The following is a 16,542-nucleotide window of genomic DNA, read 5'->3' on the forward strand; positions in this document are numbered from 1 at the left end:
CACAAGTGCATCTCTGACGCTCCCGGTCCCCACGGGGGTGTCCGCAGCCGACCTTGGGCGCTCCGGCCGCGGGCACGGCGCTGCCCAGGAGCCGCTGCCCAGCGCAGGCTGCGGGACGCGGCGCGGGGGCTCCCGAGACGTTTCCTCCGCAAATCATTTGGGAAGGTTGATCTTGACAGCTACAGCAGGAAGCGTGTGGGAAGTGCCATGAGTAACCGGGCTGTGCTGGAGAACGGGACGTGCCGTGCTGTGCTGTGCCGTGCCGTGCTGTGCCGTGCCGTGCCAGCCGTCAGCCTCAATTCCCAAACCCCCTGGACGCCACTCACAGCCCGGGACAGCAGCTCCGGGTGGATGTTGCTGCTTCTCCACCCCAGCCCCGGCGATTAGGGCTGAGCCAAAGGGATTGAAATGGGGCACAAAATTCCGGTTTTTTAATGACTTTACTTTATGAAAGTGCGTCACTAATAAGAGGCAGGGATCTCCTCGGAGCTGTACTGCTTAAAATGAAAACTGCAATACTGTGGGGACGCCAAGGGCCGGGTGGCTGCAGCGCGGGGCCGCCCCGGCTCCCCCCCTTCCCTTCCTCCTCCTCATCCTCCTCCTCCTCCTCCTCCTCCGGGGTTACGCGGGGCGAGGAGCCCAAGGCCACCGGGCACAGGGCGCACCCGGCCCGCGGGGCTTCGCAGACGGGGAGGGACCCCAAAACCCGGCTGGTTTCTTTTTTTGAGGCGGCTGCGCCGCTCCGACAGAGGGCAGTTGCCATAGAAACGGGGGGAAACCCGGCGGGGGGGGCGGGGGGAGGCACCCGCGGCGCCGTCGCTTTAAGATCGCAGAGGGAGCAAATTACGCAGCTGCACGGCTCATCCCTCCCTCCCTCCCTTTTCCATCCATCCTTCCCTCCCTCCCTTCGCCATCCCTCCCTCCTCCATCCCTCCCTCATCCCTCCCTCATCCCTCCAGCGCTCCCGGCCGCCCCGCCGCACCCATGGAGGCCGGCGCAGGTGATGGAGGCGGGGGAGGGCGCGGGGTGCGGGGTGGGGCGGGGGGCACCGCATCGGGCACCGCACCGGGCACCGGGCACCCCGCCGGGCCCGCGCCGCCGCCGCCGCTCACCGCCCGCTCTCTCCCTTCCCCGGCAGGTCGCTGAGCCCCCCACCCCGGCGCTGCCGCCCCCGACATCGGCGGGGCCCCGCGCAGGTGAGCGGTGCGGGCGCGGTGCGGGGGGCGCGGTGCGGGACCGCCGTGACTCATCCCTTTCTGGCTGCAGTCCGGGCTGGGGGGAGGCGGGGGGCGCAGCCGGGGCTGCCAGCGCCGCTCCGCATCGGGGGGCGGGAGCGGGGGGGTTCCCGGGGCACAGGGGGCTCGGGGCGGGTCACGCATCGGGCCCGCAGCACACCCGCATTGCGTGTGCCAGACCCCCGCGGCACACGGCACAGCCGTGCGGCTGCACCAGAGCCCACGGCGTGCGCTGGACCCCCTGGCACGCACTGCACCCATGTCTGACTCACCAGACCCAATCTTATGTACCCTGACCTGCTCTGCAAACCCACCTGGACCCCCACCACACCCACCGGTCCTGCTGCACAGCCATGTGACATGCACTAGACCCACACAGAGCACCAGCCATGCATTGCACTCACCAAACCTGCACTGCGCCCTCCAGACCCACATCTCATGCATCTGACCCACATTACCTGCACCAGTCCCTCCCTGCATGCCCCAGTCCCACATTACCTGCACCAGACCCTCCCTGCACACCCCAGACCCACATCTCATTGCACCAGACCCTCATCACACGCATCAGACCCTCCCTGCAAGCACCAGACCCTCACTGCACACCCCAGACCCACATCACATGCACCAGACCCTCCCTGCATCCACCAACCCCATGTCACATGGACCAGACCCACATCACATGCACCAGACCAATCCCTGCACACCCCAAACCCTCCCTGCACACCCCAAACCCACATCTCATGCACCAGACTCTCCCTCCAAGCACCAGCCCCATGTCTTGCTGCTTGTGCAGCATCCCAAAGTGTCTCCGGCACCATGGGGTATTGCAGGAGCTGGGGCTGCTCTGCAGTTGACATTTTATTATTTCATGGCTTCATGCTCCGTCTCCAAGGGACACAGGAACACCCCGGCGGGTTGGTGAGCCGGGTGTTCTGCTCTCTCCTCCCCACAAGGTCAGCGCTGTGGCTGTCGCACAGAACCCACTGCTGGGTGCTTGTTCTGTTTATAAAATCCGTGTTCCCACCCTGGCTGGGCAACAGGCACGCTGTGCTATGACCGTGTGCCCCAAGATGCAGATCCTGGCGTCGGGGGGTGCCAGGGTAGGGGTCAGAGGGGCAGTGCCCGTGCTCCCATCCCTGCTGCGGCAGGCAGGGGATGCGGTGTGTGGGTAAAGTAGGCCATTCCAGCGTTGTGGAGAGCAGGGCTAATCCCCCGGCACCGCCGTCATTCCCAGCCCTCGCTCAAGGTGGATGGATGGTGGATAGGGGAGACCTGCTTCCGCCGAGGCTCGGAGGGGAGGCGGAGCTGGTGCACTGGAAGCTGGGTTTGTCTTCCAGGTTTTTGCCTTTGTATCTCAAAGGAGTGGGCTGTTCCTTGTGCTTCGCACAGCTCGGCTCGGCTCCTGCCAGAGCACCTCTGCAGGATGGGCTGTGCGGTGGGATGTCTCCTCCATCCCACCCTGCTGACCTTCCTGGCCTGGGTGGGACCGCGGGGTCTGCATCCTGGGTGTCCCACTCCTGCTCTCTTGCTGCTCCAGCACTTGCCATGGAGCTCCTTTCCCATTTCCCTTTGGCTCCAGTCCCCAGTGAGACCCCAGCCTTTGCCCTCTGCTCAAGCACCTTATTTTAGCTCATGAGGGCTGGAAATTGCCACCTCCCTGTTTGGAGTTGCAGCCAGGTCAGCTGGAAAAGTGATGAGCTGCATAACCCGAGCTTTCCAAATGGTGTCTGTTTTCCTGTAATCTCTGGATGTCAATTCAGCATTTTATAACAAACAGGAGAATAAAAGGAGATGCTCCTGCCTTTTGGAATGGGATACTGCCACTCTTAGCAACATTGATTTTTCTGGTGGTGTTGCATAAACACCCCATGGGGTTTGTCTCTGCCCTGAGCTGGATTTAGCAGTGGCTTGGGCAGTGCTGGGTTAGCAGTTGGATTTGAAGGTATTAAAGGTATTTTCCTACCTAAATGGGTCTGTGATTCCATGATCTCCCTCTGCCTGGGACCCAGGTGAAGCTTTGGGATGAACCCATCCACACTGGGGCAGAGGCTCCCAACCTCTGGAGATATTGCCACATCCTTGTAATCCCCTTGGAGCAGAAGCAAAGCAATCCCTGTATCCCAGAAATCCCCCATGGCAGGAGGAGGAGTGGACACAGTCATGGATGTTTGCCCCCAGCTGCCCAGCTGGTGGCCCCATTGCTGTCCCCTCCTGCACCAGGACTTCTGCCAGCCCTGGCTGCTGGATCCTGCTCTTTCCCATTGCAACCCAGCTGTATCCCAGTCCCTTTTCCAGTGCAAGCAGCCCTGGCATCGCCACTGTCCAGGAACAAGGGCTCTGCCCCCCATCAGCTGCTGCTTGTTGGCCACATCCAGCACTTTGCTTATTTTTAGAGCGTAGAAAAGCAGAGCCAGTGTCAGGAAGGCAGGGTAGGTGCTTGGGAGCCCTTTTTGTCCCCTGGAAAAACAAAGCTGTGCTTTCCCTCTCTGTGTTCCCTCTGCTTTCAATCTTGCTCACCCTGGGAGGCTGAAGATGGTGCAGGGGACCCATGGGGACACCACGATTCTCTCCCAGTGGGTGAAGCTGCTCTCAGACATTTGGGCTCAGTGCCACCATTGCAAAAGATTCCTCACCCAGGATGTGCCAAGGGAAACACAGGAATCCAGCAGCAGGCAGCATGATGGGAGCCTCGACAAAGGAAGCAGTGAGCGAGAAATCCAGGGAAATGTGGCAGCTGCTGGCACAGCAGTGTTGTGCTGAGGGCTGACACTGGCAGTGAGCTGCAGGCTGTCACACCTCCCTGTGCCCTGTGGGCATGGGGTGAGCTGGCAGCAGCTGGATCCCTCTGAATCCCACAGAAGCTGAGCTTTGGAAGCTGATGGGAACAACTCTTGAGCCTGCAGCCATGAAACCCTCAGAGGAACAAGCTGAGGAACCATCGGAGGCTTCACTGGACCATGATGAGGATCTCTCCAGAGGTCCTGTGTCCCTGTTTCCCATGTGAGAAGCATCTAGGAAGGGCCATACCTGCCCAGCCTGGTTTGTCCATTACTGGCACAGCCAGGGGATCTAGAAAGGAGTGGGGAAGTTGCAGGATTTGAGGTGAAGAAGCATCTCTGTGGGGCAGTGATCCAGCTGAGCCAGGGAAATCTTCCTGTGGGACACCAGGCTGAGCCCCACTCTGTCCCTGCTCTGCCATCCATCACTGTCACAGCGTGATCAGCAGTTCAGCAGGAGCTGGGGAGCCACCAGAAGATGAGTGTCACCCCCCAGGACAGTGGCAGTGTGGGGGACTTGTCCCGATTCTGCATCCCAGCCCTCTGTGGGGGATCCACTCTCATGCTGCAGCTCCAGCTGTTTCCTTACCAAGGCCCATTGCTTTTATTTGTCAGGAATTCTCCAGGCAGATTCCACTGCATGGAACAAACCCTGGTTTGTGCTGTTGTTTGTAAAAGCTCTGCCCTTCTGCTCCACACGTGCTGGAGCCCTACAGGGAGTTTTGCTGTCAGCAGCACCAGCAGCACGCTGGTCTTTGCAATGGGCAGTGCCCACCCTGCTCAGCCCTCAGGCTGCATTTTGGGGGATTTGCAGGGTGCTGGAGCACAGGCAGGTGGTTTGCAGGAGAATCTCTGGGTTTGGTGTAAGCTGGGGTGTCAGACCCTGGCCCATGGTGGCATTGCCAGGGGTGCTGTGCTGAGCTGGGCCCCACAGCTCCCCCAGGATGGAGACAAGCCAGTGCCCCCCAGGTCACCTTGGTCTTGGTCCATGGATTGCCCTGACACCCCTAATGTGGAGACAGGCTGAGAGAGCTGGTGGAGCTCTGATGAGACCTTAAGAGCCTCTTCCATTACCTAAAGGGGTTCCAAGAGAGCTGGAAGGAGACTTGGGACAAGGACACGGAGTGCCAGGACAAGGGAATGGCTTCCCACTGCTAGAGGGCAGTCAGATGGGATATTAGGAAGAAATTCTTCCCTGTGAGGATGGTGAGGCCCTGGCACAGGCTGCCCAGAGAAGCTGTGGATGCCCCATCCTTGGGAATGTCCAAGGCCAGGTTGGACAGGGCTTGGAGCAACCTGGGATAGTGAAGGTGTCCCTGCCCATGGCAGAGGGTTGGAATGAGATGAGCTTCAAGGTCCCTTCCAACCCAAACTCTTCTGTGTTTTTAACCCCCTGCTAGGGGCAGGGATGCCACCCATGGACCAGGGTTAATCCTGGATTTCCCCTCACTTTCCTGGTGGGGCTCCATTGGTGCTGCAATTACTCGTCCTGGAGGTAATTCTGAGTGCAGATCTGTGATTTCCTCTGCCTTAAATAGCCACATCCCACATGGGAAGGTGTGTGCTCAGCTTTGGTGCTGAATCTGCCCACCCTGCCTGTCCTGGGCAGCCCCTGGGCACAGTGAGGCTCCTGGGGACACTGGAGTGGCCCATTGATCCTTTGGGAATAATGACAATTTATTATCACAGAGTAAATTCCAGACACCCTGGGTGCTGTGGGAGGCATCAAGCCTTGGTGTGGGCACCAGGCAAGTCTGCAGCAGTGGGAGGAGAAGGAAATGAGGTCCCCAGGCATGAGGGCAAACCCAGGTGTCCCCACAGAGCCATGTCAGGCTGTGATGGTGGCAGCAGGGCCTGGGGTGTGCTGTGGGGTGCACTCACTGCCCCATTGCTGGACACACACATGCCATCTGCAGTGCTGGCACTTGCTGGGGCACAGAGGGACCCCTGCACAGAGCAGTGTGCCCCGAGGGTGACCTTGACGTGGGAGGGGAAGATCCAGGTCCAGCTGAGCTGATGATGGGCACCCCTGGCATTATACCAGATACCACTGGGCTGCAGGGAGAGGGTGAGGAATGAACCCTCCTAAATCTCCCTAAATCCCTGCTGGAGGTGACAGACAATCCTGGAGGATGCTCCTGCCAGCCTGAGGCCGTGCTCAGCTCTCTGTGGATGCTGATTCACGCTGCTGCAGTAGCAGAGCTTGCTGCCCACTGGGAGCAGTGATCCAGCAGGACAGAACACTGCCTTCCCCAGCCCAGGTCATCTCCAGGCAAATCCATCCAAAGTGGGATCCCCAAATCCTTCTTGCAGTGTCCCAGGGGTGCTGGCACCCCTCTGCATGGGGCACTGTGCCTGCTGGGGCTTGGGACTTCACAGCACCAGTGCTCTGGGATTTTTGATGCCCTGGTTTGGGGGTCAGGGAGCAGCAAATCCTAGGCAGAGGAGAAACCTGGGCTGGCCAGGGTGGGTTTTGAGGTATCCTGGAAAAAGAAAAAAAATCACCTGGGGTTGCAAATGTAGAGGGCTGCCCTGGGGTGAGCTGGATGTGCCCCCCTTCCTGTGCTGCCTCCCCTGCTGTCCCACTCCTGGCACTCCCCTGGAGCAGGGCCAGCAGCATGGAGTGTTTCCTGTCACCCATCGATTGTCTGTTGGCAGGTCCCATCTCCTGCACTGCTCTGCCAAAATCTGAGATAAATGCTGGCATTGGGAGTGGCTCTGGGGATGGGGGGGCCCGTGCTGCCCCGATCCCCATCGGTCTCTGGCAGTCTGGGAGCACAGTGGGGATCCCAGCAGTGCCATGGGGTGCTCGGCAGGATGTGGGTGCTGAGCAGATGCTTCCCTCATTCCCGAGGTGCTGCAAGCCTCTGGATCTGGCCTAGTTATTTACAAGAAAGGCGGCTCTGTGTTTCCCTAGGGATTAGCAGCTGCTTCATCCTGCAGGGATCTGTTCTTCCTCACCTGATTTCACTGCTGAATGGGGGATTTGCACTTAATTAAGGAAAAGCAGGCACCCAGCCCACTGCAGGGAGAGCTGCCTGGCTGGGTCAGAGTCCTTGCACCATCTCTGCCTCCAGTAATGCCCCCACTGCAGGCACTCTGTGTCCCTGTGGCATTGCCCTGCTTCCTGACAGGGATGGGCATCTGGGAGCCGGGGGAAGCTTGTCCCATGGGGAGAAAGGGGCTCCAGACCATGGGCAGGCAACCTTGCCCTGTGCCCGCAGGATCCTGGTGGGACCACAGGCATGCAGCATTCTGGCATTTCTGGGCTATGGGAGAGAAGTGGGAAGCCCAGCCCTGATGTTCAGGGCATGCTGTCCTCATCTGTCCCTGTACTGGTGGCCTTGGGGACTGTACTGATGCCCTGGTGTGACAGTGGTCACAAGGGTCTTCAGGGTGAGAGAGAGACGAGAATGTTGACTTCATGTTCAGAAGGCTTGATTTATTATTTTATGATATATATATTACATTATGACTATACTAAAAAGAATAGAGAGAAAAGTTCTCAGAAGGCTAGCTAAGCTAAGAATAGCAAAAGAATGAATAACAAAGATCTGTGTCTCAGCAGAAAGCGAGACCCAGCTCTGCCATGAGTGGTCAGTAAATCCAAACATCCACAGGAGACCAGTCACGGATCCACCTGTTGCATTCCACAGCAGCAGATAACCATTGTTTAGATTTTGTTGCTGAAGCCACAGCTTCTCAGAAGGGAGAAAAATCCTAAAGAAAGGATTTTTCACAAAAGATGTCTGTGACACCCTGGTGCCAGGGCTCACCCCACATCTCATCAGGGCCATTTTCCTGCCTTCACCTGCTCTCTCTGTTGCCTTTGCCTGCAGTTCCCTGTGGCCAGGAGCCGTGGCACTGTGGCCATGTCCGTGCCGGGGAGCAGACGCGCGTCCACGGGATCACGAAGGTGAATATGCTTCAGCCTCTGGCCTCGGGACTGGACTCCAGCGCCTGCAGCCGGGATGAGACGCTCCCCACGATCCCCACACCTCCTCCACCAGCTGCCAGTCCGCAGCACCAGCCCCCAGCCCAGCTTTCGGGGGTTTGCATGGCACTGCCCGCTGCACAGCACTTCCCTGTCCGTGCATGCAGCTCCCCGAGTGCTGCACGCCCTGTCCCTCTGTCCGTCTGTGCCACGGCCAGGACCGACCCCTCCGTCCGTCCAGGCGAAGGCAGGCAGTGGTGGAGAGCACTGGGTTGGGGCAATGAAGCTGGGAGGTATGTTAGCCCTTGGAAAATGTCTCCTTGAGCTGGTAAAGTGAGAAAAAGGGAAAAGGCATTTGTTCCCCTGCCAATGTCTCCGTGACCTGGACTGCCCAAATGGAGGTGCAGGCTCAGCGTGGGCAGGGAGAACAGGCAGAGCTGCCCACGTCGAGGTGATGCTCTGGCAGATGTGGCTGGAGCTATGCTGGGACTGCTCCCAGGGGACTCTTATGGGGCACCCAAGGGGATCCCAGGGGCTCCCAAGGTCCTCACGGTATAAGGATGCTGTGCCAGCATCCATGGGCTGCCAGGCCAGGGAAGGGGGAGCGGGTGGAGGACATCCCCCCCAGCCCCGCCTTTGTGCCCGTCACCATGTCCGTGCGATTTTGATCCCTGCTGTTTGTTTTGTCCTTTTGTCTTGTGTGTTCTCGGTGTGGTGGTTGGCAGTCGCGGGGTTTATGGACGGAGTGGCTTTGCCTCCTTCTTTAAGTCTTCAGCGCCCTCAGCCACTCGGCCTGAGACACAGCCTCTTCTCCCTGCCTCCAGGCGCCCCTCGCCCCCCGGGAGGGACACCTACGGCACCTCCTCGCTGAGCAGCAGCAGCAATTCTGGCTCCTGCAAGGGCAGCGACAGCAGCCCCACCCCAAGGTAACCCATCACCCGTGGCCCCAGGGCGGCTGCTGGGTGCCCCCGGGCAGGGGGAGCAGTCCCGGTGCCGGTGCCAGCGGGGACAGGAGCGCAGGGGCCGCTGCAGGAGGCTGAGCGCTTGGTGGCCGGGGGAGCCGGAGCTGCCGGAGCTGCTGCTGGTGTGTCTCCACAGACCCTCACCACCCTCCTCCTGCAAACCTCTCCACCGCCGTTGTCGTGTCGTCTCCCTCCCTGTCCCCCCCGCCTGCCACCCAGGGCTCCCCCGTCCTCTCCCTCCGTCCTGCTGTGCCTGTGGCTTGCACGCTGCACGCTCCCTCCCACCGCTCCCGCATTCCAGGGAGCGCCCGGATCCTTCCAGGCCAAAGGCACGAGGGCAAGAGCTTCGCTTCCATCCCCCTGTGCTGCCCGGCAAAGGTTTGGCAAGAGCTGGTGACCTCCTGGAGCTCTGCGTGTGTTCGGGGCACAAACAGCCAGCACTGAGCACCAGCCCCAGCCCTGCAGGCACAGCCGCCCGTGGTGCCCTGCTCATCACCTGCCTGTCCCCTGCCAGCCCCCAGAGGTGGAATCGTTCTGGGAGGATCTGAGGGGCCCGAGGGTGAATGGTGAGCAGGTGCCATGTGTGCTGCAGCCAGGGGCAGTGGCCCTCCCGCTGCCATGGGGCATTCCAAGGCATGGATGCTTCTCACACAATGCTTCTGGACATGGCTAAAGGCTGCTGGGCTGATGGACACCATGCAGGGGGGCTTTGGGACGCCTCCTTTCCATTCATAAGGAGTTTGTCCCCTCACTGCCATGCCAGAGCCACTTGTGCAGCTCCCATCTCCCCACGTGCCTCCCAGCTTGGCCATGGAGCCCTGGCCAGCCCCTGTTCTCTGCACTGTCCCAGGCTTTGGCCCAGAGATGTCACTTCATCTGCCCCAGTGCCAGTGGTGGCATAAGGAGGGTCCAGATGTGCTGCTGGCCCAGCCCAGAGCAGATGCTGGATTCCCTGGTTTGCTCCCCATGGCAGGACAGCCACTATCTCCAGACCTGCTCCATCCCAAACCCTTCCATTCCCCATCTTGTGCCTCCATCTCTGGTGGGGCCCATCCCACCCTGGGGTCTCCATCCACATCAGTTGTTTCCAGGAAGGTTTCTCTGGGCACACAGAGATCTTGGTGGCCCTGGTTCTGCTCATGGCCCAGCAAAGTCCCCAGCACCACAGAGCACTCAGCACCTGACAGCAGCACTGGTGTGTCCAGGAGCTGCACCCACCCTCCTGCCAGGGGCACAGCACACAGGACACCCACCCTGCCCCTCTGACCAGGGCACAGCACCCTCATGCACTCACCCTGCTCCTCCTGCTCTCAGAGCTCCTTTGGGGTGTATTATGCAGCTGCACCCCAAGAGCCAGCCTTAGAACCCCTGGGTCAAGCCTGTGCTGACCCTGGCACTGGCAGTGGGTGACATCTGTGTCCCTGCAGGCGCTCGTCCAAGTACAACCTGTGCAGTGACAACCATGGGATAAAGCCGCCGACACCGGAGCAGTACCTGACGCCCCTGCAGCAGAAAGAGGTCTGCATCCGGCACCTCAAGGCTCGCCTGAAGGACACCCAGGAGCGGCTGCAGGACAGGTGAGCTCATGGGAAGGGAGCCAGCAGCAGCCATTGCCACCCACCGTGGCAGCTCCTGTCTGGGACTGCTCCTTCTGGGTTCTCAGTTCCCAGCATGGCACCTTGTCCTCATGCTCGTGCCAAAGGATTGAGGGCACAGCTGTACCATGGCACTGCTGGCATGTGGGATCTGGCACTGGAGCCTGTCCCACCTGGGAGCTGCAGATCTGGGGACTGGGGAGCCCCACCTGCAGTGGCTGTGTTCTTCCCTCACCCTGTTTAAGTCCCTGCCATGCTTTTGCTGAATTTCAGCGTCAGAGGGTGGCTAATCCCCATCTGCTCCTCTCAGGCTTAGGCACGGCCCCGCCGCCGTGCCAGCTGCCACGCGCCTGCCCGGGGCACCTGCCCACCCCCACGCAGCCCTCAGGGGACCTGGGCACTGCAGCCTCTGGGGACAAGGCTGAGCATCACTTGCAGGGCTCCCTGAGCTCCCTCTGCTCCAAACAGTGCTGCCAGGGGGCCCTGAGCATCAGTCCTGAGGGTTCCTGAGCATAAATCCTAAAAGTCCCCAAATATCACTCCTGAGGTCCCTAAGCATCCATCCTTGGGGTGCCTGAGTGTCACTCCTGAGGGTCCCTAAGCATCACTCCTGGGGGTCCCTGTACAATGCTCCTGAGGCTCCCTGAGCATCACTCAGAGGCTCCCTGAGCCTCACTGCTGAGGGTCCCTAAAGCACTGGATCCATCCCTTGTTCCCAGCTGGGAGTGTCACTGGGGGATCTGGGTGCAGCCCAGCGCTGGGCACAGAGGACAGGGCTGTCCCCGCAGCCCCCTCAGCGCCGCGGTGCTGCCCTCCCGTCTCCGCAGGGATGCTGAGATCGAGGACCTGAAGACGCAGCTGTCGCGGATGCAGGAGGACTGGATCGAGGAGGAGTGCCACCGCGTGGAGGCCCAGCTGGCGCTCAAAGAGGCTCGCAAGGAGATCAAGCAGCTGAAGCAGGTCATCGACACCGTGAAGAACAACCTACTGGAGAAGGACAAAGGCCTCCAGAAGTATTTTGTGGACATTAACATCCAGAACAAGAAGCTGGAGACGCTGCTGCACAGCATGGAGGTGGCACAGAACGGGGCGCTGAAGGACGAGGGCGCCGGCGAGTCGGCCGGGGGGTCCCCAGCGCGATCCCTCACTCGCAGCTCCACCTACACCAAGCTGAGCGACCAGGGAGCCGGGGACCGCAACGTGGGCGGCTCGCAGACCATCTCGCTGGACGAGGGTGCCGACAGCGGCTTCGTGGGCATGGAGGAGGCTCCGGGCCACACGGACCCGCTGGAGGTGGGGGGTGAGCCCGGCACCCGCCTGCCCCCCAGCAACACCTACGAGAAGGTGCTGGGACTGCGGAGCAGCGCGGAGGCGGGCGTGCAGGCCAGCTGCATGCAGGAGCGGGCCATCCAGACGGACTTCGTGCCCTGCCAGCCCGACCTGGACACCATCCTAGAGAAGGTGATGAAGTCCCAGGCTTGCAGCTTGGGCAGCCCCACGTCCGCCTGGGTCTCTGAAATGGAAGACACGATGCCCGTGCCCGAGCTCGCCAACCCCAGCGGGACCACGGACCTGACGGTGGCCGAGCCCGACGCCGCGGCGGCGGCTGCCAGTGCTGAGGGGGGCGTCCCCTGCAACCCGGCGGTGCGGCAGCCCCCCAGCGCCAGCCCCTCGGTGGCCATCGCCTGCGTGGCGGAGGAGGAGCTGATGGAGGTGACCGGCTGCGAGACCAACCCTTCCAAGAGCTACTGGAGCCGCCACTTCATCGTGGATCTGCTGGCGGTGGTGGTGCCGGCGGTGCCCACGGTGGCCTGGCTGTGCCGCTCGCAGCGGCGGCAGGGCCAGCCCATCTACAACATCAGCTCGCTGCTGCGGGGCTGCTGCACCGTCGCCCTGCACTCCATCCGCAGGATGGGCTGTCGCCCCGTTGCCAGCCCCGGCCCCGGCGGCGCTGCCCAGCCCTGACCCCTCCGGCGCCCTCCGCCCGCCCCCACGGACCCGACTGCTGATTGTAAAGCCCCGGCGTGGCACGGGCGGGTGGGAAGGGGCCGAGGGGTCTGTGGGTGCATCGAGGTGTGCTGCTGCCTCCCCCCCAGCTCCTGGAGGAGGGAAAGAACCATTGTTGGAAGAGGGGCACCCAGCGTCACCCCCGCCGATGGACACCCCTGCCTGTGCCTGTGGCTGCGGGGGCTCTGGGGCTGCACCCGCCAGGGGGGCTCTCCTTCCATCGCACTTGCTCTTTATTTGTCGCCGGGTTGTCCCCTGGCCGGCCGTGCCACGGGCGGGGGATGGCGAGGAGCCGCTGGCAGCGTGGAGCGCTGGGGATGCGGCGGCTCCTGGCTGCAGGTGCGGTGTCTGTCTGTCGGCAGGGGGATGGGGGTTCCTGTCCACACGCAGGGATCAGCTCCGGATGCCTCCCCACACTGGGATGGAACTGGGCTGCAGATCACGCACGGAGCCCCCCGAGGAAGCCGTGGGCTCTCCCTCCCTTTGCTTTGCACTATATTCACTTTTTTTGGGGTACAGACTGAAGCCCGGCTGTTGGGACTCTGGCTGCCGGGCAGCGGGACCGGGGGCTCCTGCAGTGCTGTCCGCCGTGATGCCGGTGATCCCACCGCCTGCTGGAGCTCGGATGCCTTCGCTGGGGTGCGGGCAGTGCCGTGCAGGCAGAGCCAAGCCCTTTGCCGCCCCGGCCCGCCCAAACCCCCGCTTTGCTGGCGGCCTCCGGGAAAAAAAATGCCTTTTTTTTTGTTGTTGTTGAAACACAAAGACAGCAAGGATTGCTCAGCGGGGCTGTTGGGGCGCGGGACTTGGGGCTCCCCCGGGCGTGCCGCACTCCCACCCCACGAATGTCTGTGGTTTCTTCGTGACTTGAACTAACAGTGTTTCCCCCCAACCCCGACCCAGGCCCACTCCCCACCCGTGGGTGCCACCCGTGGGTGCCCTGGCAGCCGGTGACGCTCCACACGCCGGTGTCCAGCGGTCCCCAGAGGGGCACGTGCCCCATCCTGCGTGCCCCACACTCCCCTGCATCCCCCTTCTGCCCGCTCTGCCCGTGCTGGGGGGCAGTGGGGACAGCAGCTCTGCCACCAGCACAGCACCAGGTGCTGGGGGAAGGATCTGGGGACCAGCAGTGTCCACCAGGGCAGATGTAAGTGGAGCTGGGATATTCGCCTCTCGTGCAATGTATTTGTGGATCTGTGTACACGTCTGTTAGGCTATCCAAAGCTTTGCCAAGAAATAAATGTAACGACTATATTTGAAAGACAAATCTATATAATATATTTTTTAAATACAGAACTGAAAAAGCTGTAACCCCCCTCTTCTTGTTTCCCCTGTCCTGTACTCGCTGTCTGTGGTGGATGTAATAAATGTCGCTGGGTCTGTGTCTGCTTCGGCTGGAGCCAGCCCTTGGCATCTGCCCTGAGGGGGTGGCCCAAGCAGGGAAACGGGGACAGTGGGACCCTAGTACAGGACAGCTGCCCCATCCTTGCTGAGGAGAGGAGGAACCACCCAGCAGCCACCAGACTCTGACAGGATAAGGGGTTTTGTGCCAGAATAGCTCCTTTGGAGGTGCTGTGGGGTCCTCTCAGCCGGGCTTCCAGCATCAGCTCCCGGAACAGCAGCGATGGTGTCACAGGTCAGGGATGGAGTGGTCCATGGATGACTTCACCAGCCCTGATGAGAGCCTGAGCAGAGGGAAGGGAGGTCAATGGGGGGAGCCCGGGGTTCCCTGTGGGGTGTGGGGGTCCCTGCAGCCCCACATTCTCACCGTTTGACCATGTGCTCGTAGATCACAGTGGGGATGATGGTCAGTGTCACCACGTTCCCAGCCCCTGCCAGCACCTCCATGAGCTGCTTATCCTGCAGGAGAGAGAGAGGGGGGTCCATGGGGTGCCCAGCTTTGCTCAGTATCCCCCTCCCTCCTGGGTTCTCTGGCCACATTCTGCACCCCAGGGCACAGCCCCACCTTCATGCCGATGACGTTCTGGCCGTTCACCTCGCAGATGCAGTGGTGGGTGAGGAGCCCGTTGCGGGCGGCCGAGCTGTCCTTGGCCAGCGACACAATCTTCCCTTTCTTCACCACGATGCCGACGTGGCCGGTGCTGTCCTTGTGCACGGTCACGGTGCGCTGGAACGGCCTGCGGGGGGAGCACCGTCAGTGCTGCCACCGGCACTGCCACCACCACCGGTGCCACCAGGACTCACCTGTCCCTCACCACCATGACGATGCCACCCCCACCAGTGTCACCAGGACTCACCTGTCCCTCACCCTCACCACCATGACAATGCCACCACCACCGGTGCCACCAGGACTCACCTGTCCCTCACCACCATGACGATTTTTTCAGGGTTGGCCTTCTTCAGGGCGCGCTGTGCCTTGTCACTGCTCCAGCCCGCGCAGTTCTTGCCATCGATCTGCAGCACCTGGTCCCCAAAGCGCAGCCCCACCAGCGCTGCTGGCGAGTTGGCCTTCACCAGCTGCACGAAGATGCCCTGGGGACACAGTGGAGTGGTGGCACAGGGCTGGCACAGGGACCAGTGGCCGTGCCGTGCACCATGGTATGCCATGCCGTGCCATCTGCACCCTGCTGTGCTGTGGCACGCTGTGACATTTAATGCCACACACAATGGCTGTGATACACTGCCACGTCACGCTGTGCTCTACTGTCATGCTTATGCCATGACACAGCCCCGTGCCATGCCCAGCCCCGTGCCAGCCCAGCCCCTCACCTGGTCGACGTTCTTGAGCTGCAGCCCCGTCTTGCCGCGCTCGTCCTTGCACAGGTGGATCTCCCGCACGCCCGGTTTGATCTCTGCCCGCCGGAGCCCCGCGCTGTTCCCGCTCAGGGGAGCCACCAGCTGGCCTGGGGAGGGCCCCACGGGGGTCAGCGCCTGCTGGGGGGGAGCTGCGGGTCAGTGGGGACAGGGGGACACCTCAGCCCCCCTTCGGGAGGGGTGCATCCCTTCTCGGGCAGGATGAGGAACACAAGGGAGCCCCGTTCAGGCACGGGGAGCCACAAGGGGCAGGGAGCTGCCAGCCCAGACACCTACGGTGCTGTCCTCCGTGCCCAGGTTCTTCTGGATCTCCTCGCTGGAGAGCGCCAGCCCCATGTAGTTCTCCAGCTCGGCCAGGTTGGGGTACAGCACAGGAGGCTCTGAGGGACATACCAAGGGTGGTCTCAGTTCCTGGGGCCCCCAACCCACAGTCATGGCCCCCTCCACCCTAGGAGCCCCCTGGGACCGTGGGCCAGCAAAAAGAGACCCCCAAATCCCATCCATAACCCATGCACTGAGCTGTGGGAGGGTCTCAGCTGAGCCCCCCCCCCCCCACTGAGCATCATTGCCCACCCAGAGAGCCCCTGCACATGGTGAGCTGATCATGTCCCACCTTACCAGTGCCCGAGGTGAGCTTTGGCTTCTCTGTGGACACTGTGGTGGCAGAGGTGAGCTTTGGCTTCTCTGTGGCCACTGTGGTGGCAGGGGTCCTCACCCCAGCTGCTGCCTGTGCCTGCCAAGAGACAGCATGCTCAGTGCTGTGTCCCCAGCCTGGGGACCCTCTGAGGTGAGACCCCACAGGGCCCCATGGGGGTCTGCTCACCCCTGTAACACTGCTGAGCTGGCACTGACCTGCAGGACCTGGTGGCCCTTCATGTCCTCCAGGGAGGGGTAGAGTGTTGCCATCGCGGCTGCTGCTGTCTGGGGACAGGGATGGGGCAGTTCAAGGACTGGGCTGCCTCTCTCCAACCATCCCTCCCAGCCCGTGTACCGGACATGGGCTGTCTGTCACCTGCAGTCTCCAGTGTGACTCAGGGCTATGTCACCAGGGTCACCATCACTTCCTGGTGGCTGGGACATGGATGGCAGCTCCTGCTCCCCATGTCCGCCTGCCCCACAGAGCCATCCCAACACCACCCACACAGGGGAGGGGGATATCCCACGGGAATGGCCCCTTTGCCCCTCATCAGACCCCTCTGCTCCCCATGTCCAGCTGGGGCATTCCAGCATCACCCAGACACAGCAGTGGGATGTCCCATG

At 61.7% G+C, this 16,542-nt stretch overlaps 2 protein-coding genes across 3 annotated transcripts; one reads left to right on the forward strand and one right to left on the reverse strand.

The window, feature by feature from the left end:
- The first annotated feature begins 503 nt into the window (after window positions 1–503).
- Window positions 504–13,879, forward strand: SNPH (syntaphilin). The gene is given in 8 exon segments (XM_058814687.1): window positions 504–575; window positions 577–673; window positions 676–728; window positions 1,139–1,196; window positions 7,852–8,239; window positions 8,672–8,872; window positions 10,336–10,485; window positions 11,331–13,879. Coding segments are annotated over 8 exon segments (2,157 nt in total). The 3' UTR covers window positions 12,469–13,879.
- SDCBP2 (syndecan binding protein 2) lies at window positions 13,828–16,188 on the reverse strand. Of its 2 annotated transcripts, none has more exons than XM_058814694.1 (8): window positions 16,135–16,188; window positions 15,938–16,015; window positions 15,559–15,660; window positions 15,238–15,399; window positions 14,825–15,000; window positions 14,474–14,645; window positions 14,276–14,367; window positions 13,828–14,192 (listed from the first exon to the last, which is right to left on the reverse strand). In XM_058814694.1, the coding sequence occupies exons 1-8, from the start codon at window positions 16,186–16,188 to the stop codon at window positions 14,138–14,140; spliced, it is 891 nt and encodes a 296-aa protein (XP_058670677.1). In that variant the 3' UTR covers window positions 13,828–14,137. The 2 variants fall into 2 exon arrangements, with proteins under 2 accessions (XP_058670677.1, XP_058670676.1); XM_058814693.1 differs by having other exon boundaries at window positions 15,559–15,693; window positions 15,896–16,015.
- Between the last annotated feature and the right edge of the window lie 354 nt (window positions 16,189–16,542).

The sequence above is a fragment of the Ammospiza caudacuta genome, chromosome 15, assembly GCF_027887145.1.
Source record: "Ammospiza caudacuta isolate bAmmCau1 chromosome 15, bAmmCau1.pri, whole genome shotgun sequence".
Taxonomy (NCBI): domain Eukaryota; kingdom Metazoa; phylum Chordata; class Aves; order Passeriformes; family Passerellidae; genus Ammospiza; species Ammospiza caudacuta.